The sequence below is a fragment of the Melospiza melodia genome, chromosome 15 (genome assembly GCF_035770615.1).
Source record: "Melospiza melodia melodia isolate bMelMel2 chromosome 15, bMelMel2.pri, whole genome shotgun sequence".
Classification (NCBI taxonomy): Eukaryota; Metazoa; Chordata; class Aves; order Passeriformes; family Passerellidae; genus Melospiza; species Melospiza melodia.
In genome coordinates, this window is record NC_086208.1 from 1,987,068 (window position 1) to 2,010,368 (window position 23,301).

General features: G+C 44.4%; 1 protein-coding gene across 3 annotated transcripts in view; it reads left to right on the top strand.

The window, feature by feature from the left end:
- Positions 1–23,295, top strand: part of ZNF592 (zinc finger protein 592) — a 40,421-nt gene extending 17,126 nt beyond the window's left edge. For 2 of the 3 annotated variants that reach the window (XM_063169300.1, XM_063169299.1), the window contains exons 3-9: positions 4,269–4,447; positions 10,842–11,018; positions 11,786–11,945; positions 14,519–14,797; positions 15,831–15,943; positions 19,865–20,033; positions 21,577–23,295. In XM_063169300.1, the coding sequence (XP_063025370.1) occupies positions 4,269–4,447; positions 10,842–11,018; positions 11,786–11,945; positions 14,519–14,797; positions 15,831–15,943; positions 19,865–20,033; positions 21,577–22,092 (1,593 nt within the window). In that variant the 3' untranslated portion in view covers positions 22,093–23,295. The remainder of the gene's footprint in view (positions 1–4,268; positions 4,448–10,841; positions 11,019–11,785; positions 11,946–14,518; positions 14,798–15,830; positions 15,944–19,864; positions 20,034–21,576) is intronic. The other variant, XM_063169302.1, reaches the window with a different exon arrangement.
- Positions 23,296–23,301: the final 6 nt, after the last annotated feature.

Sequence of the window (23,301 nt, forward strand, 5' to 3'; positions counted from 1 at the left end):
CTAGGAGAGAGATAAAAATGTGACATCTGGAACCAAGTAATAATTTCTCATAGGGAGCAGAGGAGTTGCAGAAGGAGGAACCAGTCTGAGTCCCAGACTGAGTGTTTGGTGGGGAGCCCAGCATGGCTGCACCCTGGCTCCTGGTGCCAAAGGGGTGAGCAGAACCTCCTGTGATCCTCCTGGCAGGGTGGCTGCCAGCTGTACCTGCAGCTGCTGAGAAAAGGATCAGTGTGAGCAGGAAGACACCATTATGGTGTTTTTTTTTTTCTCTTACTGGAACCTTCCTCAGCTCTAATGTGTTCCTTCCTACTTGCTTGGTTCCTTCCTACTCATTTGTGTGTAGGGCTGAGGGTAATAAAATGAACCAAGACACATGGCTGTGTCTTTTTGCAGCCAGTCCTTGTGGTCAGCCCTTATCTATAACATGCTGAGTTACTGGATTATGATCATCAATCTTTGCTCTTTAACTTTCCCAGATATTTGGAGGTTATTTTGAAGAGCCAAAATGCCAGCAGAACTTCCTGGGGACCTTGCTCTGTCTTTTCTTCTAACCACTGAATTATCCAAGCAAACTCCTTCTTTTATGTGGTGGTACCTCCTCAAAATCCTGTAGTGAAGGATGTTGCAAAGCTGTTTGGGAAATCCAGGTATCCTGATGATCCATTGGAGCTCAGATCTTCCTTACCCTTGTGGTTGTTGTCTCCTCAGGAGAGCCTGGATTGTTCCCTGGGGCCACAAGGGAGAAGCTGCATTGACTTTTCCCAAGTTCAGAAGTAATGCTGCTTGAGGATGAGATTTTCCTTATTCTTACTCATTTATCTCTCTTCTTTTCTGTTTACTGTCCAATGTCTTGGCTCTTCACATGACAATGTGAATTTGGAGGCTTGGGCTGGTTTATGTCCCTCCTGTGGTGTGTGGTGTCAGTGTGGGAATCCTTTTAGCTCCTTCAGTGGTGCCTGCAGGAGCAATGAATTAATTAATTTAGCTTTATCCTCACTGAGTATTGCTTTTTATGCCTGTATCATGTGTCCACACTTTTTGGCAGGCTTTTGCTAGGCCTGAAGTAGATAACCACAATTTTGGTCCCCAAGCTTTCCTGGCCTGTGTTGGTATGATTTTGGTCCCTGGGACCCTTTCACATAATGCAGGAGGTGACAGGAGCTGGCTGCTCCTCTGACATCCCCAGGAGCAGTGCCCAGGCATGGAGCTCATCAAATCCTCAGTGGGTTTGGCATATTTTAGCACAAGAACACACAGGATGGTGAAAATTCAAAATGCTGATTGATTCTGGGAGCAGTGGGTATGACACGCAGGGGAGGAAGAGGTGAGCCTCAAACTGACTTAAAATCAAAACTAAATTGGCTTTGACAAAGCAGGATCTGGAGAGAGTGTTTCTCACTGAGTTACTGGGGCAAAGGTGCTTTCAGCTTGTGCTTGTGGTGCCTCTGCCTTACATAATAGTTGAGATCACAGCAAGAAGTCCCATTTGAATAATGCCAGGGAGATAAATTCTCCATTCTCAAGCCAGTTAGAAAAAAATATCTTAAACACAATAAAACTGATTTTACTTATTACTTACTGCTCTTATTTACTATGAATTTATTGCTTATTACTTACTTTTGTAGCTCTTACTTGGGGATTTGAGAGGGCGTTGGAGAATTAAAGTTCCCACTCAGCTCCTTGCAGAGAGATCCTGGGGGATTTTCTATTTCTCATTTTCCCATTCCCATGGCCCATTTGCACTGGTTTTGTTTGCTGAAATTAGGGGACTTCAGCAGCATTTGAAATGCTCTTGAGCTTCCTTTAATTGCCCATGGGTGTGTACATGGCAGTCCTACCATGTGGTTTTTCCACTAATTTCTCTCCTTCCTGGACAAACAGTTTCTCCTCTAAACTTAAGTTGTGTCACATCTGAAGCTTTCCAGGTATTTGGCAATTTCTGCAGTTTTCACTTTTGAGTGCCTAATTTTTTATTCCCTTCCACCCTGTGAACCTTTCAGGTTTGTCACAGCTTTGCATTTTATTGTAAGTGATGCTTTCTCTTAGCTGCAGGGGTTTTGACATTTCCCTGATGGGTGTTATGTAGTGGAGCATCACAGAGGTGCTGCATGAAATAGCAATGATACAGAAAAGGGAGTTGGCCATTGATTTTATTCTATTTTTTTGTCAGATTTAGGGGCTTCTGTCTCATGTTTCTACCCTGACTGCCAGCAGTGAAATCCATGTAAATTATTTAGTTAAATTACTTGATTTGATAATCCATAATTAGCTGCATGCTGCTGTTTATTCTTAAGTTAGAGGAGTGATTCTGCATGGGATGATAAATGTTGGGAGACAGTTTTTGCTCCTGGAGGGCTCAGAGTGGGCTGGGATCTGCTCCAGCTCTACTCCTGCTCAGGCATCCCATAATGTGCTTCCTACAGAGGAGGAGTAGCTGCTCCTGGGCTTTGCAGGAGTGCAGAGACACCTGTGAAAGGGAGCAGAGGTTTGGCAGCTGTTGAAAATGCGGTGATACATCCACATAAAAACTTTACGTGTCAAATAAATGACGCTTCTGCAAAGAGGTTTTGGTAGCAAGCATGTGTGTAAAAATGGATTTCATTAAGGATGAAACAGGGAGAGAAAGAGGCTTTGTATTATTTCTGGTCATCAGGAAGTTTCTGTAAGGGAACCATAGTTTGTGGTCTTGGAAAGTTGAAATTTCACCTGATACAAAGAAATTTTGCAAGAGACTCAGCAGTTGTTTTGATGGGGAAGGTGCACATGAGGACTGCACTGCCTTCAGCAGCAGGTGCTTGGAGTCAGGCTGTAATTTTCCTCCTTTTTTGTGATCTTTTGGTGTGGGGTGAACTCTTGTTGAGAAAAGTGCTCTCCTTCTCAAGTCAGGAAACGAAAGTGCTGAGCGTTCAGAATATCGTGAGAGCTAAGAGGTGAAAGAGTTTGCTTTCCTTTTCTATGAGGGGAAAAAGGAAATAAACAATAAAAGATAAAGAATAAAATAAAAGAATAAATAATAAAACAAAAAATAAACAATAAAAAGTGTGGTTTAAATATGGAATGGGTAACTGTGGAAGAAGTTGGGAAAAGATGATAGGAGACTGGTTAAAAAGCTTTGAGCAGTTGATGCTGCTCATGAGAGCTAAGAGGTGAAAGAGTTTGCTTTCCTTTTTTATGGGGAAAAAAAGGAAATAATTAAAGATAAATAATAAAATAAAAGAATAAATAATAAAATAAAGAATAAACAATAAAAAGTGTGGTTTAAATATGGAATGGTGGAAGAAGTTGGGAAAAGATGATAGCAGACAAGTTAAAGAGCTTTGTGCAGTTGATGCTGCTCATGAGAGCTAAGAGGTGAGTTTGCTTTCCTTTTTATGGGGAAAAAAGGAAATAATAAAATATAATAAAATAAAATAATAAAATAAAGAATAAACAATAAAAGATGTGGTTTAAATATGGAATGGTTAACTGTGGAAGATGTTGGGAAAAGATGATAGGAGACTAGTTAAAGAGCTTTATGCATCTGATGCTGCTCATGAGAGCTAAGAGGTGAAGGAGTTTGCTTTCCTTTTCTGTGGGGAAAAAAGGAAATAAGCAATAAAAGATGTGGTTTAAATATGAAATGGTTAACTGTGGAAGATGTTGGGAAAAGATGATAGACTAGTTAAAGAGCTTTGTGCGGTTGGTGCTGCTCATGAGAGCAAAGAGGTGAGTTTGCTTTCCTTTTTATGGGGAAAAAAGGAAATAAACAATGAAAATGTGGTTTAAATATGGAATGGTTAACTGTGGAAGATGTTGGGAAAAGATGATAGGAGATTAGTTAAAGAGGTTTGAGCAGGTGCTGCTCATGAGAGCTAAGAGGTGAAAGAGTTTGCTTTCCTTTTTTATGGGGAAAAAAGGAAATAAGCAATAAAAGCTGTGGTTTAAATATGGAATGGTGGAAGATGTTGGGAAAAGATGATAGGAGACTGGTTAAAGAGCTTTGTGAAGTTGATGCTGCTCATGAGAGTTAAAAGGTGAGTTTGCTTTCCTTTTCTGTGGGGAAAAAAGGAAATAAACAATAAAAAGTGTGGTTTAAGTATGGAATGGTTAACTGTGGAAGATGTTGGGAAAAGATGATAGATTAGTTAAAGACTTTGTGCAGTTGATGCTGCTGCTAGCGCAGTATGCCTGTTCTTCCTTCAAACCTGCAAGTTTTCTAGGGTGAATTTAGGGAGGGAAAAAAACCCCAAGTAGACAATAACTCCCAAATGTAACCTTTCTTCCCTCAGACGTGCCAAGTGTGCCAGATGATGCTGCCCAACCAGTGCAGTTTCTGTGCCCACCAGAGGATCCACGCTCACAAGTCCCCGTACTGCTGCCCCGAGTGCGGCGCCGTGTGCCGCTCCGCCTACTTCCAGACGCACGTCAAGGAGAACTGCCTGCACTACTCCCGCAAGGTTGGCTTCAGGTGGGTGCTCCAGGCTCCCTGGGAGCTGCCATTCACACCTCTGCACTGAGGCATCCCTCTGGCTGTCCTGGATTGCCCAAACCTCTGCCCAGGGGGCTCAGAGACCCTGGCACGGAGCCCGAGGCACGTGTGATTTGGATTATGTGATGGGCTTGGGTGTGTGCCCCCAATGGCATTATACTCCAAGACACACTTGACCTAGTGGTTAAAGTTTTAACCTCTGCTGAATTCTACCTGCAGGAAGACAAGGTTCAGAGGATGCCACCTTGGAATTACCTGGGCTTGCAAATCACTGCGTGGACCATTGTTCTGCAGAAACTGGAAATTAAGAGTGATCCCAAAACCCTAGCAGATCTCCATTCCTTGTGTGGGTCTTTGACCTGGGTCAGGCCTTGGCTGGGCCTCGCCAAGACCACCTAGCTCCCCTTCTCAATTTATTGAAGGGGGAGAGAGAGCTAGCCTCTCCCAAGGAACTGGCCTCAGAGGCAAAAACTGCCATGCAAAAAGTGCAGAAGGGATTCCTGCCCATGCCCAATTCCCACAAATTAAAACCAAACCTTTAGGGAGGCTTTTGGGATGTGAATGGTACGGGTTGTCTGCTGCAACATGGCTTAAAACCTCACAGCACCTATTGGCAGTGAATTCCTCTCAATGTTTAATGTTGTTAAAAGGTTTGGTGTTGGAACATGGGATAAAGAAGAAGTGTATGCAGTGTGGTGCAGGGGAGGAACCCAACAGCTCTAATATTGAGGCTCCTGAGCAGCTCTGGGTAACTTTGGCAGCCACTCTTCTGTGGGGTTTTTAATCATTACAGCTTGCTGGTGATGGATATTGTGGGGTTGTGTGTGATTTGGTTTGGGATTTGGGTGAAGTATAGGTGTATCTAACTTGTCTGTGAGCTCTCCAGCTTGCAATGGAATCCCTACCAGGCAGGTACACATTGTGTCTTTTGCTGCTGCTACCCATGGAAGGAGCAGAGATACAGCAGCTCTTTTTGACTTGGCCCAGTGGAAGATTTCTGCATCACAATTTGGGTCCAAATTGTCAACGCTTCTCTTTTGAATTTTGCTGACTGAATTGTTCTTTTGAGCCCACTTGCCAATCATGGTTTGGTTGGGTGTCAACAATTATGGTCCATGGAAAAAATTACTAACCTTATATGAGGATCTGCAAACCATGAAAGTCTAAGTAGAATAATAGTTTGTCACGGGGTGAAAAATAGATTTTTGGGGTTTTTAGAATGGGGTTCAGGAGGCAAGATGGAGGAATCTGGGCGTGTCCAGCCTTTCTACTTCTTCTTCTTGGCCTCCATCTTCTGCTGTGATGGTGGCACTTTTGGATTGGTTTAGAGTGGAAGCTCACTGTCTAACATAGAGGTGATGGGTATTGGGAAATTATGGTCGATAATGTACACATAGTTTTAGTATAAAAAGATAACACCACCTCTGAGGGCAGGCAGAGTGCCTCTGTCTGACCTGCTGAGCAGACCTAGGCAGGCCACAGAAAGAATTTTATAGATAAGAAACAATAAACAACCTTGAGAACAAGAATAGAAGAGTCCTGACTTCTTCTTCGACCACCAGACTGGGAAAAGCGACTTTCTGACACATCTTGGGGTCACTGTGAGCAGCAGAATCCTGAGAGCTGTGCTGGCTGTGCTCCCTCCCAGTTTGTTTTACAGCTCCCTGAAGGGAGGTTGTGACTGGTGGGGTTGGTCTCTCCCACCTGGCAGCGCTGACAGAACCAGAGGACACAGCCTCAAGCTATGTCAGGGAGGTATAGCTTGACTTGGGTGTTAGGAAGAAATTTTTCACTGAAAGAATAATAAAATACTGGAATGCTCTTCCCAGGGAGGTGGTAGAATCACCATCTCTGGGTGTGTTTAAAAACAGACTGGACATGGCACTGGGTGCTGTAGTCTAGGTCAGGTGTTAGGGCACAGGTTGGACTCTGTAATCTCAGAGGTCTCTTCCAACCTCATTATTCTGTGATTCTGTTGTGTCTCTTCTCACTGGCATAGCAGGAGGAAAAAAAAAAACCTGGTCCTTGACTTAGGATAAACCTAACTTAGCAAAAAGCAAAACATCAGTGTGTTATCACTGTTATTCACATTCTGAATCCAAAACACAGCACTGTAGCAGCTACTGAGAGGACTTTAACTGTTCCATCTGAAACTAGGACATCCATGCCAGGGAGCTCAGGCTCCCTGTGAAGCTGGATTTACACCTCTGCAGTTTGGGTGTGCTTGTGAGGCTGTGGCTGTGCTCTCTCCTGATTTGTTTTGAGTGTTTTTTCACTGGCAGAGCAGGAGACACACACACACAAAAAAAGTCCTTGATTTAGGATAAACATAACTTGGCAAAAGCAAAACATCAGTGTGTTATCAGTGTTATTCTCATTCTGAATCCAAAACACAGCACTGGAGCAGCTACTGAGAAGAAATGAACTCTGTTCCATCTGAAACTAGGACATGCATCCCTGGAAGTGCTCAAGGCCAGGTTGAACAGGGCTTGAAACCACTGGGTGTAATGGAAGGTGTCCCTGCCCATGGCAGGGAGTGGATGGGATGAGTTTAAAAGTCCCAACATTCTGTGACTCTGAACTGTGTCTTTCTTACAGCAGAACTGAAAGTGGATGTAGCTGGAGCTTGGCATGGTTTTCTGCATGACAGGACACATTTGAAATGGGAAATAATTACTAACTGGATTTAAGAGAGATTTCTGAGAGCAGACATTATTTTGTGGTGTCTTTGAGCTGAAAAGCTCTTGTATTGAATTCATGTTGCAGCTGGATGTCTCAGGATTGATACTTACAGCAAAAAGATTGCAGATCTTAATCCTGTAAATCTCCTTAAGGCTTGAATTTATATTTATGTCAGTTGTAATGGGCTGAGGATGTATGCCTTTATGAGAAGGGCACAGATTATTTCCTTCTATGCCCCTGCAAATGTCCAAACATTTCTCATGAGCTGAGACAGGTGGAGAAGGCTCCCAAGGTTCTGGATGTGGTACAATATCTTTTCTCCAAGTAAACTGCTTGCTCTAATAACATGTTACTTTTCCCTATGAGCCTTCCCTCCTTTTCATGTTTAGATCACCTGAGCTGCAGCACAGCCCTTAACACATGATGGTTTGCTTGGGAGATGAGACTGGGTGATCTTTTGAGTTTCCTGAAAGTTCTGTTTTTCTCTTGGTTGCCATTAAATACTCTGAGAATTCAAACAAACAGGGCAATTTCTGCTCTTGGAGATGTTCTTTTAAGATGTCTGCAACTTCAGGAAGCTCTGCTGTGTGGTTTGGTCTGAATCACACTGAGGTTTTCAAGGGCTTTTTCTTTCAACTGTGAAGACAAGAGGCACATAACAAACTAATTCTGAGTTTAATTATATACAGATAAGGTTTTTTAATGTGGGATCTGATTTGAGGAGACCCAGCCCACAACAAAGAATTAATTCCATCACATATTAAATGGCTCTGACACTGGGGCTGTTTGAAAAGGAGTTAATCTGGGGAAAGCTGGAGCAAAAAATGTTTTCCCTGAGATGGAAAAAGGGGTATGGAGGAGATGTCAGAAAATTAACTTGGGTTTGGTGCAGTTCTTGGGACGTCAGTGGCACCTGGGAATCCAGCAAGGAGAGCTTCCATCTTTCTGCAGATGTCTTTAGCAGATACCTGCTCTCTGTTCCAGGGACATTAATGGAGCTCTAAATGAAGGCAAAGCTCACAAATTATACTTAAAGATTTTTTAGCTTTACCCAGCTTCTCTAAAAGCTGAATTTCTTTAACTTCTCTTCTAATTCACATCTACTGAAGCTCATTTCTGAAAGCTGGGTCCACCAGACAGGTCAATGTCTGACTGTGCCATCCTTGTTATCCTGCCTGACTCTGCTGCAGGCTGATGTCACTGACATTGTTGAAAACAGAAGAGATAAATTCTGGTTGCAGAACCATATCTAGATAATCTGTGGCATCTGCCCTGTAGTCACAGAGTGACTTAATTCTTTTCTTTCACATTTCTTACTTGCAGAGCTGAAAAGCTGAGGAATTCTTTAAATCCCTCCTGGGATCAGCTTGACTTTAGCTGCTTCTCTTTATGTCCCTATTTTTCTTGAATTTCTGGAGCACAGGTTTGGCTTTGTGATAAGTCCTTATTCTGTCTCCTTTTCTGCTCATAACCCTATGCTTTTAATTAAATTTGGGCTACTGTTGTTTTATTTGGAGTTGAGTCATGGCTGGTGAATGCACTGAAAATGAGAATGGTCTTCTACAGTTAAAAATGAAACTTTACAAGATTGTCCTTAATGCTCCTTTCTTCTTGGCTCTAAGTATCACCTTCCCCATTTTTTTCCAAGCCCCTTCCAGGTGTCCCCACTAATTTGGGACTCATTTTTCTGCTTGGTGCCATTGGGAGAATTGAGGGGCTGGAAGGTGATGGCATAGAAAGCGTTCTGAGGGTTAAGACGACATCTTGTAGCTGTTATCTCCTCTCACAGGATGCTTTCCAAGACTTCCAGCCAACCCTCCCTGCCCTGAGGGATCCAGCAGCACTGGGGATGATAGCAGGATTTGCAATTTGCAGGAATTACATGGCAAGCCCCTTGACATCCTCCATCCACTTTGTTCAGCTAATTAGTTTATGAGACCTTGTCCTTCTGGCACTGGGATTCTTAATTACAACGTGGCTGTTGTTTAGACTTCCATTTAGTGTAAATTAAATTAACCTGTGATTCTTTGACCCTGAGTTAGTGCTTGTTTCAGTCCTCATTCTTAATGAAGTACTTCCCAAAATCAAGCATCAGGCAGAACCATCTCTTTTTAATTCAGGGAGTATTTGTGGAGGAAGCCCCTTGGATATTCCTTACTGCCAGGATTGGTATTTGTTCTTCCATTTATACTTTGGGAATTCATTCTTCCACAATAACCTGGTTCCTGGTGTTAGTTACTGTGTTGGAAAGTCTCTGTCCCCCTCTCGTATGTTGAGGATCAGGCTTGAAGGCAGAACTACCCCAGCAGAATGTTTTCATGCTTCCCCAAAGGTCACACCAGCTTCTGTCACTGCTTCCCTCTTGAAATTTAAGAAAACAGCAATTCTGTGTTTTCTTAAAAGTGTGGGGGAGAGGGTTTGGCTCCTTCAGGCTGGCTTCTGCCTAATGAGCTTTTGAAGTGCAACTTCAAAGCCTGGGCTTGTTTCCTAAACGCTGCTGGGAGGCTGGTTTGGAGGGAAGGATATGTTTGTTTATGACAGGGGCTTGGAGCTGTGCCAGGGCACGATAGCTGGGGTCCATCTGTGCCAGCAGCACCGAGCACGCTCCCCCAGCAGTGCTGTGGGCAGACACAGCCCTCAGGGGAAGGAGGGAAAGGGAGCAAAAACCTGTTCATGAGGTGAGGAGGTCATCCCTTGTGCATCTCTCACATCCCACCTGTGCAAGGTTGGCCCTTGCATTGCCAGGCTGGGCTCCCCTGCTCTAACAGCTGGACATGAGTGCTGGCTTAAGCAGAGTTCCACTGGTGTCATTCTGGTGGAATATCCTTGGGAGAGGCTCTTCTGGTCCCACATCAGCAGAGGTGCACCAAACCCTGTGGCTGGTGTACTGGGGACAGGTGACTGCATCCTCACATGCCCTTCTGAGCTGGAGTGTGGCCTCTCTGAGCACAGCAGGCAGATGTGGGGAGTGTCAAAGTGAAATGAAGTGAGGCTGCTGATTGTTGCCATCTTGTGGGAATGTGAGGCAGGACCTGTCACAGGTGTGTGTCTGGAGGAGAGGCCAGCTGGGAACAGCAGGGTGGCCCTGCTCTCCTCTTGGCCTTGTTTTCAGCTGCTGAGAAGATCCTTTTCTGCTTCTCCCTTTCTCTTCCCTGAGCAGCCAAACAGCCCTTCCAGACAAGCACTTTCTAGGCAGCACCTGTATCTTAATGAGCTTTATCAGTTTCTTGGGTGTTTCTATTGCTGCTGTGATTTTCTGGAATTCACTGCAGTAGCAATTGCTGAAGATTCCTGACTGGATATTCTTTATTTTGTACTGGGTATTTGTGCTGCTTTTTGCCACAGGGAGATCTCATCAGGTACTTAGTCTTTCACTTATGCACTGTGCTGGAATTGGCTTTCACAGGTACAGGGCTGACATTCTGTTGAACCACATCTTCATTCTTTTTTGGGTTGTTTTAGTCTCTGAAGGTTTCTTTTATAGATCTTGTTGGTACCATTTAGCTGTGAGTTCTGCCCAGATTCCTGTATTGTATTCCTCCTTGACTCTTCCACATTAACACAGAAGAGATAGAACTGATTGAATCAAGGACCCACCACAGCCTGGTCCTCCTTCCATCTGTGCCATTCCACGGGTGTGATGGAAGTGGTGCTGTGGCTGTAACTCAGCTCTTTGTCCTGCCTCCTCCAGGTGCATCCACTGTGGAGTTGTCTTCATGACCCTGGCCATGCTCAAAGTGCACATCCATGAGAAACACTGCGAAGTCTTCCACAAGTGTTCTTTTTGCCCCAAGGCCTTCAAGTCTGCTGACACCACCATGGCTCACGTGGCCAGCCAGCACCCAGCAGAGCCTCACAAGACTACTCAGTAAGTGTTTTGGTTTTATCTCTTCTCCTTTGCTGGATGGATCCAGGATTCCCCCTTTCCCTCACAGTTTTTTATCTAGTTTTGTTTTTTATCCTTGTATAAGATGAGCTGCTGCTTTGTGTGCCAGCAGGGGTCTGTTCCAAACCAGAGCATGCCTTGGTACAAACACAGTCTCCTGGGCAGGAGGAGAGGGCTTTGGACAAGCAAGAGCTAAACATTCATAAAAGGAATTTAATTGTCACCTCTTTGTCCAGCAGGACCCTCAGTGGCACCTCTTGGTACATGTCCCCAGGGAATCTGGCACTTTATGGAAGAGGAGAGTTATCCCAGGCAGTGTTACCCCCAAAAATCACTAGAGAGAAGCCTCCCGATTTTTCCACCCTGTAGCTGTTCCCTCCAAGGCTTGAGCTAGTGCCAAAAATCTGTGCTTTAAGTGAGGAACTATGGAAAGGTGGGATTGAAAGCAGTGTGTAGCTCTGGCTGGTTTGCTTTGTGTTTGCTCCCATCTGTCTGTGCTCATACACACAGGGTTATGCATATGCATAGAAGTAAACTTATTTTTAGCAAGCTGTGGTATGTGCCTGAGGCATTTTGATGTTCTTCCCAGTTAAGTTACTGGTGCAGTTGCCCACGTGGGTGTGTGTTGACAATACATGGAGAGCTCAGCCCTCCTCAGAAGTCCATCCCTTTCTGGAGTTGCTGGGATAACTTTTTACATTGTTTTCTTGAGGCTGAGAGACTGAATTTACTTTCTTTAATTGTTTAAGGGTGATCTACAAATGCTCTTGTGAGATGGTCTTTAACAAGAAGAAGCTGCTCCAGGAGCACTTCCAGCAGAACCCCAGCAAGTTGTTAGTGGGAGTGTTTAAGTGCCCACAGTGTCAGCTGGTGTATATGCAGAAGCAGCAGCTAATGCAGCATGTCAAGGTAGGTAACTCTCTCCCTTACTGGTGTAAAATCTTATTTTTTGAGTTCACAGAGAATTTACATCAACCATGTGGGGCAAGTGGTTCAAGAAGTGGAAGATTCTTGAGGAGTATCTTGGTGGAAAATATAGACTGCAGTGATTTACAGGATCTGGAAATGTCAGTGGAGTGGTTTGTGTTAGTTGGTCTTAGTGCTGGCAGTTCCTCTCACCTTGATGCATTTTAGCTGTATGACAAAAACTTGTTTATACAGGTAAAGTTCTTTGATTTTAAACTCTCTTATTTTCATGGAAGCACAGAATCACTGACTGGTTAGGGTTGGAAGAGACCTTAAAGGCCATCACATTCTACCCCTGCAGGGACACCTTCCACTGTCCCAGCTTGCTCTGGGTGCTGTCCAATGTGTCCTTGAATACTTGCAGGGATGGGGAGTCCCCAACCTCTTACAGAAAGTAATTAAATTCACGTGGCAGCTTTTTGTTGGTTGGGAGACAGGAACAATTATTCTCTGCCCACAGTGTTACTGAATTTATATAGTGAAAGCTGGATCTGCCATTTTGGGTGCTCCCCTGGAGAGCTTTGGTCCCTTTGCAGCAGCCTCAGAGGAGGTTATGTGGCATTTAACAGCCTGATTCCTGCTGCTCTGAACCACACCAGGCTGCAGGAGGGGACTGAGGGAGGCAGGAGTGATTGCCCTGGAAGTATCAGCCTTACAGGTCTTGATTATCCCATAAATGTAAAGGGACTACATTTTTCTGTTATCTTAGGATGTTTTTATGTTCAGTCCCCAACAACACCTCACAAAAATCATCTCAGAAGATTTCTCTGTGGCATTCTGAAGAAAGAGCTTGCCCTTTGATGAGGGAAAAAATGATTTTTTTTTTAATCAGTGACTTTATTTTGTTTATACTAACACTGAGAAAGCTTGAAGATTTTTTAGCTCATTCCTGAAAGCAAAACCCATTCAAAACTCCTTCCTTGCTCTCTCCCCCATATCTTTAACTTGCAAATCTGGAAGTGCTTTGCATGCAGTAATGAATTGCAATTTGAAGCCCTCCTGTGAAGCTGATGATTGCTAATCTTGGTGCATTATAGCTAGGAAAATAGAGTTGAGATTAAGGCTAGGACCTTCAAAGAGGTGTTCATCACCAGTGCTAAAAAACTGGGGCTGAGATACCTTGTGGTTCATTGTCAGATCCCAGCCCAGGGACCTGCCTGCAGCAGTCTGTGCATCAGCACCCCAAGATCTTCACCACAAAACTTTGTCTCAACCTCTGAGGTGGCTGAAGGCTTTTTGGCTGTGGCAGAGGAGTAATTGCACTCCCTCTGAGATCACCCTCATGTGGTAGATTTTTTAGGAGGTGCTGTCTAGTGTGTGCCTATATGCAAAATAAAGAATCCATGTGCCTCCTCATCTTCCTCAGGTTTAGAACATTGCAGAGCAGGAGTTACTCTGCTTCCTGGTGTTGATTCTGCAGAGAAATCACTTCATTTTTCCATGCTCCTCATTTGTGGCTTAACAGTGGTGTAATGGGCACTGAAACACTCCAGAGATTTCCAGATGGGGAGGAAGGTGATGTGTCTGTGTTCCTGAGGAGCTGGCAGTGCTGTGGCTTCTGTGGGCATCAGCTGGGCCAGGTGCAAAGTACACACAGGCTTCTCAGCTGAGCCCTTGTGTTTGGAGGTTTGTTTGGTGTCTAACCCACAGAAAGATTTCCAAATGCCTGGGGCTTTCATGTGTTGAGACTTTACCCGTTATTAATTACTGTGCACAATTAAACCTCTAAATTAGCCTTTTGTGTGGATGAACTGTTGTTGTTCCTGGGGGAGTTTCTTGAGGTTTCTTTGGTATGTTGTTCTTTTACTTGCTTTTGCTTTCCCACAGCTCTTCGTTTTTAGATTATTTTCCTTATGTTCAATTTTCTTTGTTAAAATAATTTTTTGGGGGACTTTTGGATTCTGGCCTGTTGAATAACCAAAGAGCCTGGAGCTATATTCCTTATAAGGCTGGTTCCTGGCTTTATGCTTGGTCTTATATGTCAGGAGCAAAGTTTTGAACCATGAAAAATGTAAATATCAATAGATGGAGTGGAATTGAAGGAAATAGACTTGGAGAAACTTAACATTTTCTCCTTCCATCCCTTGAGCAAAAATGAAGCAGCTTTGGAGCAACATTTCATTCAGAGCTTACCAAAGCTCTATGTTTTTGGAGCTTAGCCTCTTGAAATAATGACAATTGAAATTTCTCTTCCATTACATGTTCCCTGTTTAACCAGAGTTCCCAGGGCTCATCCAGAATGCTGAACAGGCAGCACCAAGGAGTGGCTGTTGTCATGCAGGAAACAGAAATAGAAGTGTAGTGTTCCTTGGGAAGATCTCTTGTCAGGGAAAGCACTGCAGCAGCTTCTTGGAGAAATGGGAGAGCATACAGGAGCAAGACAACAACACGTTGTTTGGCCAGTGGGGATTTAAATAATGTATTTAAATAGTGAATGGTATTTATTTATAAATAAAGGTGTGGAATATGAATTACATGTGAATGTTACCTGCATTTCCACTATTCCTGTTACACAGGGTGTTCATGGAGTCCCCCGCAATCCTGAGGAGCTCTCAAACTTTCGGCAGAAATCTGAGAAGGCTTCAAGGAACCAGGTTCACACCTCACCAAAGGAGCTCTTGGTAGCCAATGGGACTTCCCCCTCTCCTCTGACGAGGAAAGACATGAGGGTGGAAGGACATAACCCTGAATCCAAGTCCAGGCTGAGAAGAACTGGTTGGACTTGCAAGGAATGTTCACAGTGGATCCCTGATCGGGAAACCTATGTGTCCCACATGAAGAGAAATCATGGAAGGGTAAGACTGGAATGAAGTACTTGAGCTAGGGAGATGGGGAAGAGCACCAGTTTCCTACATTCCAGGCCCCTTTGCAGGGCTGTCATTACAAGAATTGCAAATCTCAATTTTTGTGTGTTTCATCCAGCTCAAGCCTTGACCTACTTTTGTCAAGCTAATCCTTGTTGCTGGCAGAACATGGGCCAAGATGCTGTGTGCAGCCAGATTTCTCAGTACTTTGGCATCAGGATTTCTTGTTTGATATCCTGAGTCACCCAGCCATGAATGGGAATCTGGATCATTGTGTTTGAGTCCTTCTAGCTTGATTTGAGGAGGGCTGGGTTGTCCCACTTGATGATGCCCTCACTTCAAGAGAAGAAGATGAGGGCAGGCTGAGTGCTGGATTTTCCCATTTGAATGTCACAGAAGTAGGAAATGGGACAAATATTTCAGTTTAATACATAGATGTATTCATTAAACAAGTCTAAGAAGATTTTAACTGGAATGTACATGCAGGTTATATAAAGGGCTGTAGAAAAATTTGGAGGAGGCTGGTTAAAGGACAGACTTTCTTAGGGGAATGTGGATATCATACATCCAAATGTATGATAACAGAATAGGGATAACAGAAAGGCCCATGTCATGCTGTTTAGCATCTTGCCCTTTTCTTGTGCTGAATTACAGGAGTGAGAAGGGTAAGTGGACTTGTACTTAACTGGGGTCCTGCTGCCTTCTGAGGCTGAAGGGATCTTCCACTGAGGGAATTCTGCATGGGGTCCAGTAGTGAATATATGTAATTCCTAATAAAAACATCAATAAAATCAATGCTTTAGGTAGTCCTGCTTTTATAAGATCAGTGCTGGCATTACCCAACTGTAGGGCTGAATCTAAGCGAGATCTCAAAGCCTTAGTGATCTCCATCAGCAGAATTACATATTATTACGGGATTTTTTTGCATGAGAGAGGTAATGTCCAGGTGAAGAGGAGGGGAATTAGAATCCAACCAGTGCCTTCCCTGTCCCTGCTGCTGAGAGGTGTTTCTCTTTGCCTGCAGTCCATGAAGAGATACCCCTGTCGGCAGTGCGAGCGCTCCTTCAACGCCTCCAACAGCCTGCGCAGACACATCCGCAACAACCACGACACAGCAAAGAAGGTCTACACCTGCTGGTACGTACCCTGTGCCCCTTGGCAGCAGCACCCTCACCCTCTGAGTCTGGGACTTGTAATAACTCATGTCTGCTGCTCCTGTCTGCTCCTGACTGTGAGTTACTGAAGGAAAGTGAGGAGAAGAATGTGTTAAACACAAGAGACTCAGTGGGGAAAAAACCTCTCTTGCTTTTAACTGCACAGTGAATGTAGAAACTTAAGGGAAGGTGTGGTTTGATATCTGCAGTGTGTCCTGGTTCAGGGCAAATTTTGGAGAGAATCCCCAGAGGGGGCTCCTCTAGGAAAGCAGATTGAATTGGTCCCTCCCCCCAACTGGTCCAGGAGAAAAATACGTCCTTGGAGAAAAGTGATAAAACCTGTTTATTAAACAATAAAACCTAAACAATAAAACCTCTTGCTGCTCCAAAAGAGATGACAAACTGAGAAACCCCCTCCCTGGGTTGCAGCTGAGCTTACTCAGTCTCTGATCAGTCCCTCAGTGCTGGAAATGTCACAGGCCAGGCCCGGCCTGGTGGGCCACAGGTGCAGCTGCTGGTGCTGCCCTGGGTGTTCAGTCCAGAGCAGGTTAAACAGGTCCAAAGAAAAGGGAAAAAACCACAGTCCAGGGAATTTCTTTGCCTCAGCTAGCTAAAACTAACTAAAAGCAAAGGAGAGCTCTGTCCCGGTCTGTCCATCCGCAGACAGCACAGTCCAGGAGCAGGAATGTGGAGGAGTGAGTGCAGTGTCTGAAAACAAACTGCTGCTTCTTCTCTCCCCCCTTCACTCTTGGATCAAGTCTTAAAGGTGCAAAACTTATTATTCAGCATAAACAGAACAGAATTGGGGATAAAAGCATCATATAGTCAACCCAGGACAAGGTGGTAAATGAGATTAATTTTTTGCATGGTTGTGGCTCAGCCAATAAAATATTGGGTCAGTCTTTCACTGCTTTGTGGTTGGTGTGGTCATGCAGCACTCTTGTGCCTTCTCCTTGGGTGCAGAAGGTATGTAAAATCCTAATAATGAACCAGATCTTGGCACTGCTGTGGAAGGGCAGAACTGACTGCACAGAATTAATCTTGCTGGAATTGCTTGGGAAGTCACACCTCAAAGCTGGAAAATTGATCTGGAGACTTCAGACAAATTATGGAAATCAGTGGTGAATGAAGATCATTGCTGGTCCATGTGTTTTCACTGTGGATACAATCTCAGTTCAGGACAAAGCCCAGTGCTTATGAATCTACCTTTATATCTGCTGCAGATAGAGTTGTTTGCTGAGTGACCATGCAAAATTCCTTCCTGTCTCATTCTGAGACATCCTTTTGAAATAGGATGAAAGCATTTGGGTTGGAAAATAAGTTTGCAGTGATGGATGGTTGGAGGATTTTTCTAATTTATCTAAAATTTTGGTTTAATACAAGCATTTTTGATGTGTGTTGTTGTCACTTCACTGCACTGAAGTTGCTAAAACCTCATACCAATATCTGAAGAGCACAAGTACATTCCTCATGTACTGTGTTTCTTTGAACTACCTAGTGAGCCACAGCAGCTTTTAGTAAATTGATACAGCACAGGCATTACCACTGGGAATACATTCCTGAGACATTTTTCCATCCAGGACTTCTAAACTTCCCTTTTCTTGTAACTGCTCTGACTTGGAACCTCTGGAGGAGATGAAATGTTGGCTCCTGTTGTGTTTCATTCAGCTTTAAGTTTGTGGGTGATGGTCTTGGGTGTTCCACTCACCTGATCTGTGTAAATCTGTTTTCTCTGGGTCAGTTGTTTTTAAAGTGGAATGTTTCTGGGAAGATGTTACTGGGAAGAAGGATTTGTGTGGAAATTCCTGACAGCCTAGGATATGCCAGCCTGCAGTGCATTACCTTGTTACTTTTCACAACAACACACAGCTGTGGATCCACTGGTTCACCCAAGGGGCAGTGATCATGCCAGCAGAGAAAACACAGCTAGCAATATAAGGGAATTGTGGTTGCATTTAATTCTGCAGCTTGTGCTTTCTCATTCCAAAAATCTGTGGATGAAGTCTTAATTGGACAGTGGTTGTGCTCTCTTCATCATTGTAGGGCAGACTCACTGAAATCACAGCATTCTGCAGAGAAAACCTCTTCCTTGAAATACTCTGCCAGCATCTCTAAGAGCTGCTCTTTGTTTGGTTTGAGGTCTCTTGTCCTGTCTTCCATTTGATCCCTCTTAGCTTATAGAGCACTGCTCTAAAACTCTTACCCTCCAGTCTCTGCATTCCTCCTTGACTCTTCAGCACATCCTTGACTCTTCCACTGCTCCTCCTTTCTTCTGGTTCTGGTGTCTCTTTTCCTTCCTCCTGTTTGGCATTTTGTGTCACTCTCACCTGTTACTGTCTTCAGGGGTTTTGATGCCTTAACTTCATGTCACCCTCTTCTCCTGGGTTTCCATGTGAAACATGAATAAAATCTGTCATGGATCTGATTATTGACAATTTTTGTGACTCTTGCTTGTAGGTGACCTTCCTCTGGTTTCTAACATTCCCAGCTGTGATTTCCCCTTTTTCCCCCTGCCCTGCTTAGGTCTCTGGCTTGGGATAAATTTGTAGGGAGCAACCAGTGATGAAGGACTTGCTTGAACACCCTCCTGCCATGCTTGTCACTGGAGTCATTCAGGTTAGGCAAGCATCTTTCCCTGCTCACATGAGAAGAATTCTAAATTAGGGCAAATTGCAAAATACTGTGATGTATTGTGTATTTTCTTTCATAATTCACTTGGTTATTGTTATCTTACTCTTCTTTTCCAAGTCTTGAGTACAAAGTGTCTGAAACACTTGATTTTCAACATGTTTATTTTTGATAAATACCACTTAATAACCTCTCAGCTTTCCTCCACGAAGAAGAAAAATTCCATCATCATTAAATATTGATTTAACCTCTGAGCAATTCCTGTTAAAACCAAGAAGTATTCAAAGAGCATGTCTGCATTTTCACATCATTTAATTTCCCTCTAGTTATACTGGAAGATCAGTAGGAATCTTCTTCTGTTCTTTTAGAAGGTATCTTTGTTATCCAGAGACACTTCAGCTCCTCTCTCTTGTGCTCTGTCCCAGATGCAATTAGGGCACTTCAGGGGACTCTGGTGTCACTTGTCCTTGCTCAGGTCTGTGTGTGATGGACTTTCACCCTGTTGTGCTGGCAAGAACAGCACAGATACTCAATTTTGGCTTCCCCAATTGCTAACAGAGCCCTCTGTGCACTTCAGGGGGGTGGTTTATGTCTGCAAGGCCTGGCACCTATTGCAGGAGATCTCAGTGATCCAGGAGCCAAGGTGCAGACAGCACATCCCCATCACCAGCTCCTTTTTGAGAGGTCAGCCAGCTCTGGAGCAGCTCTGCCAGGTTTGAACATGGGTTACATGTAAGTGACGTGTTCATGAGTGTTTCTGCCTAGATTTTTGGGATAAAAGTTGGTATTTCAGCAGCTTGGTAAGAATTTTAGCTGTGTTGTGGCACAGTCTGGTGGGTGTAGTGCTGGTTCTCCCTGGGTGCAGGGCTGGGTTGTGTCACACACCTCCCAGGTCTCACACGAGTCACCAGCTCTCTCTGTGTAGTTCTCTCATGTCAGAGTCCATTTTTGTTGTTCTCCCATGTATTTTCCATCCTGATCATTTATCCTCTTTGGCATCTGTCACAGGTGCCTGATCCTCTCTAGTCCCTACATTTATTTAGCACTGAAAGAAGACATGTCCTACTGTCATTCATGAGCACTGTGGCAAACTCCAAACTGTTCTAGCTTTCTCTCAATGTAATATTTTATTATTAAAACATTGCTTTGCTGTGTATTTTGGTAATCTGATGGTACATTACTTACCAGAGTCTGTCTCCAATTACACCTCTTGATTTGGCACAATACAAAGAGCACATCCTCTAATAAATTGTCTTCTTTTTTTTTTATTTCCAAGGTACTGCACAGATGAAAATCAGACATTTCCTCAGCCATTCATGCTGGAGAACCACATCAGCCTCATGCACGGCATCAAAAACCCAGACTTATCCCAGATGGCCAAAGTGAAAGCTCCAGAGAGAGACAGAGCAGAAGTAACTGATCCCTATTTTCATGGAAAATTAAATGTACAATTAAATGTGCTTGGCTAGTAGCTGTTCATTCGGGGTGTTACGTCGAGCTGTGGCGTCGTGCCAGTCAAACCCTCCCACCCTTGGGGCAGATCTCCTTCCCTCACTCAGTTCCATCCAGCCTGGTTCCCTCTGGCAGGGGCAGGGGCAGCAGTGTCAGTGCAGCTGAGCTGCACCAGCTCCATGACAGCTCCATGCCTTTCATCTTGCATTTCTCCAGATTTTCTCTGGCATTTATTCAGTCTATTTTGTTATTTAAGTATGTTTTTACCCTTGTTTTCCCCTGGTACTCCATTCATGAGCATGGCACATTTTTCTTCTTTCTCCCTTATTTTTTCTGCTACTTATAAAATATTTATTTTCTGTTTTAAAGTACTTGCTAGATCCATTACCTATGAGAACTGCATTTTTCTTAAGCAGAAGTGTGTAATTTCATATAGCAGCTGTAACTGTTCTACTGATTTTTGTTTTGGATTGGAGTGGAGGGTTGGCTGCTTTGGCCTTCTTTGCTCCATTTATTTTAAAAATACACATTTTGCGTATCACTGCAGGGGCATATTTAAGCAAGTCATCCTCAAAGGAGAAGAAGCTGCAAGATTTTAAGATAGAGAGGATGAGTTACTGAGAGATGCTATTGCATGACTTGAGATAGACGAGACTCTTACTTCATGATCAGAAGGCTGGATTTGTTAATATATGATATATAATACATTATGAGTATACTAATAGGAATAGAGAGAGAAGTTGCAGAAGCTTCTAAGCTAAGAATAGCATAGGAATCTAAAAACAAGAGAGCTCTCTGTGAATCTGTCTCCCAGAGAGCTTGGTCCCGTGATTGGCCCTTAATTGTAAACATGGAACATGAGCCAATCACAGGTGCACCTATTGCATTCCACAGCAGCAGATAATTATTGTTTACATTCTCTTTCTGGGGCCTCAGCTTCCCAGAAGAGGAAAATTCCTAAAAGAAAGGATCTTTCGGAAAAAATGTCTGTGACAAGATGCCACAAGGACAAAATCTGAGTGGAGGGGAGAATGTTCAGAGTGTAATCTGAGAAGCGTTGTCTGGGCTATTGACCACCCCTGTGTCCCTCAGCTGTCCCTCTTCTGTGGGCTCCTCCTTCCCACACCAAACCAGATTTTTACCTAGAGAGGTCATGGCTACCCCTGGAAGTGTCCAAGGCCAGGCTGGACAGGGCTTGGAGCACCCTGGGATAGCGGAACATGTCCCTGCCCATGAGGGGGTGGAACTGGATGAGCTTTAAAGTCCCTTCCAACCCAAACCATTTCATGATTCCTTGATTCTAAACTATTTCCCCATCATATTTGTGCCCAGCCAGCCTCTCCCAGCGTTCCCATCTCACATCACAGCACAGCAGCTGAAATTCTGTGCCTGGTGAGGTGTTTGGGTGTGGGGAGGGAAGGGATCCCTAGGCATGACTTCACCCTCAGGCATCTCCAGACTCGCGTGTGGATTTTAGCACTTACTTTTCTGTGGGTTCAAATGATGAAGTAACTTTTTTAATTTTATTTTTTAAAGGCCAGATCTCCAAAGAGGATGGCACGGGATGAGCTGGGTGACGCAGAGAGCGCTGCGGGTTCGGAGGCGCCGCCCGCCAAAAAACTGCGAGCGCCTTGGAAATGCGCCAAGTGCGGCTTTGCCACGGACGTCCGGACTGAGTTCCAGGAACACATCCCCCGGCACAAGAGCGACAGCTCCACCTTCCAGTGCTTGTTCTGCGGCCTCTGCTACACCTCCCACATCTCCCTCAACAGACACCTCTTCATCGTTCATAAAGTCAAAGATGAGGAGGAGGAGGAGGAGGAGGAGGAGGAGGAGGAGGAGGAGGGGGATGAAAGGCAGAAGTTACAAATAGAGATGGGTAAGAATGGACATGAGGACTACAATGGCGAGTTGAACACTACGGCGGAAGAGGAGAGCAAATACAAAGAGTGCAAAAGGGACTCAGCTCTTTGTGAGCACAGTCAGACGTGTGGAGCAGAAGGCCCCAACAGCACCTCACAGAACAATCATTCAAAGTCTCTTAAGACTTAAAAGCAAAAAAAAAAGAAAAAAAGCCCTTTTGGTTGATTGGGGGTTTTTTGTTGAGGGGTTTCTACTCAAAATACAGGGTGGGGATGGGGCAAATCTTTGAAATATTCTATTGATTTCTTGAGATGGACGTTGCAACTCCTATTTGTAAGGGAAATTTAAAACAGAAAAAAACCAACCCTGCCATTGCATCCTAAGCACTAACTCTCTGCCAGCCCAGAGAGGTGAAAAGGGAAAGCAGGGCCAGAGCCCTCAGTGGGGTCTGGCCAGCTCCTGAGGATCCAGGAGCACTTCGCAGCTGCAGTTTCCTGCAGATGAGCTCTCCTCCTTTGAGTGTGCACCGCCTCAGCCTCTGCCCAGAGCCCCAGCCTCGCCTTCCCAATCTCCCTTTCTTTCTCCTTCTATTTATGGCTTCTTTTTTCTCTCCCCATCCTGCCTTTGTGTTACTCATTTTAACTCATAACGCTGGCTCAGCCGAACGCGCTTGTCAGGACCGTGCTGGCCAATCTGGGATCCGCGTTACACGGGATGGCCTCGAGCTGGAAGTTGTGCTGGTTATTCTTTAGTTATGCCCAAATAACAACATTCTTTTCCAAAACACAGTTTAATGAAAAATGTCTTGGACCTGAATCATCCTTGAAAGAGGATTTTGTGGCCCCAGTCCTCCTTGGTGAGTAGGGTGTTGAGGAGGGCTGTGCTGGCCGTGTGTCTGTGGAAGCCATCCTGGGGTGGGCATTGCCAGGCCCCGTGGCTCATCCCAGTGTGGAGCTCAGCCTGGCACCATCACCAGAAGGGGGTAAATCCCCCATCAGTGGGGTCAGCTGGAGTGAAACTATTCCAGAGCTCCCCATGTGTCAGTGCCAGGGCTCCCTGACAGCTCATTTTGAGGGGAGAGGAGCAGAGCTCAGCTCACAGAGGTGTTGGAACAGCAGGAGCCACCATCCTGCAGCCATCAGTATCTCCATAGCTCCTGTGCTGCTGTGGCTCGGCACTCCCATCCTTTAGGAGATGTTTCTTTCCATGTAGTCACATTGACTCTCTCTTTCCTCCCTCATTCCTTGTCACACCCATGCTTTGTGTAATACAATTACCTTCTATACCATTATTTTTTTTCATTCTGTTGAGCCAGAACTCCGCTTGTTATTGTTTACTCTGACAATGTTTAAATAATTTAAGAACTATTTATCTCCTTGCTTGGGCTCCTCACCATGT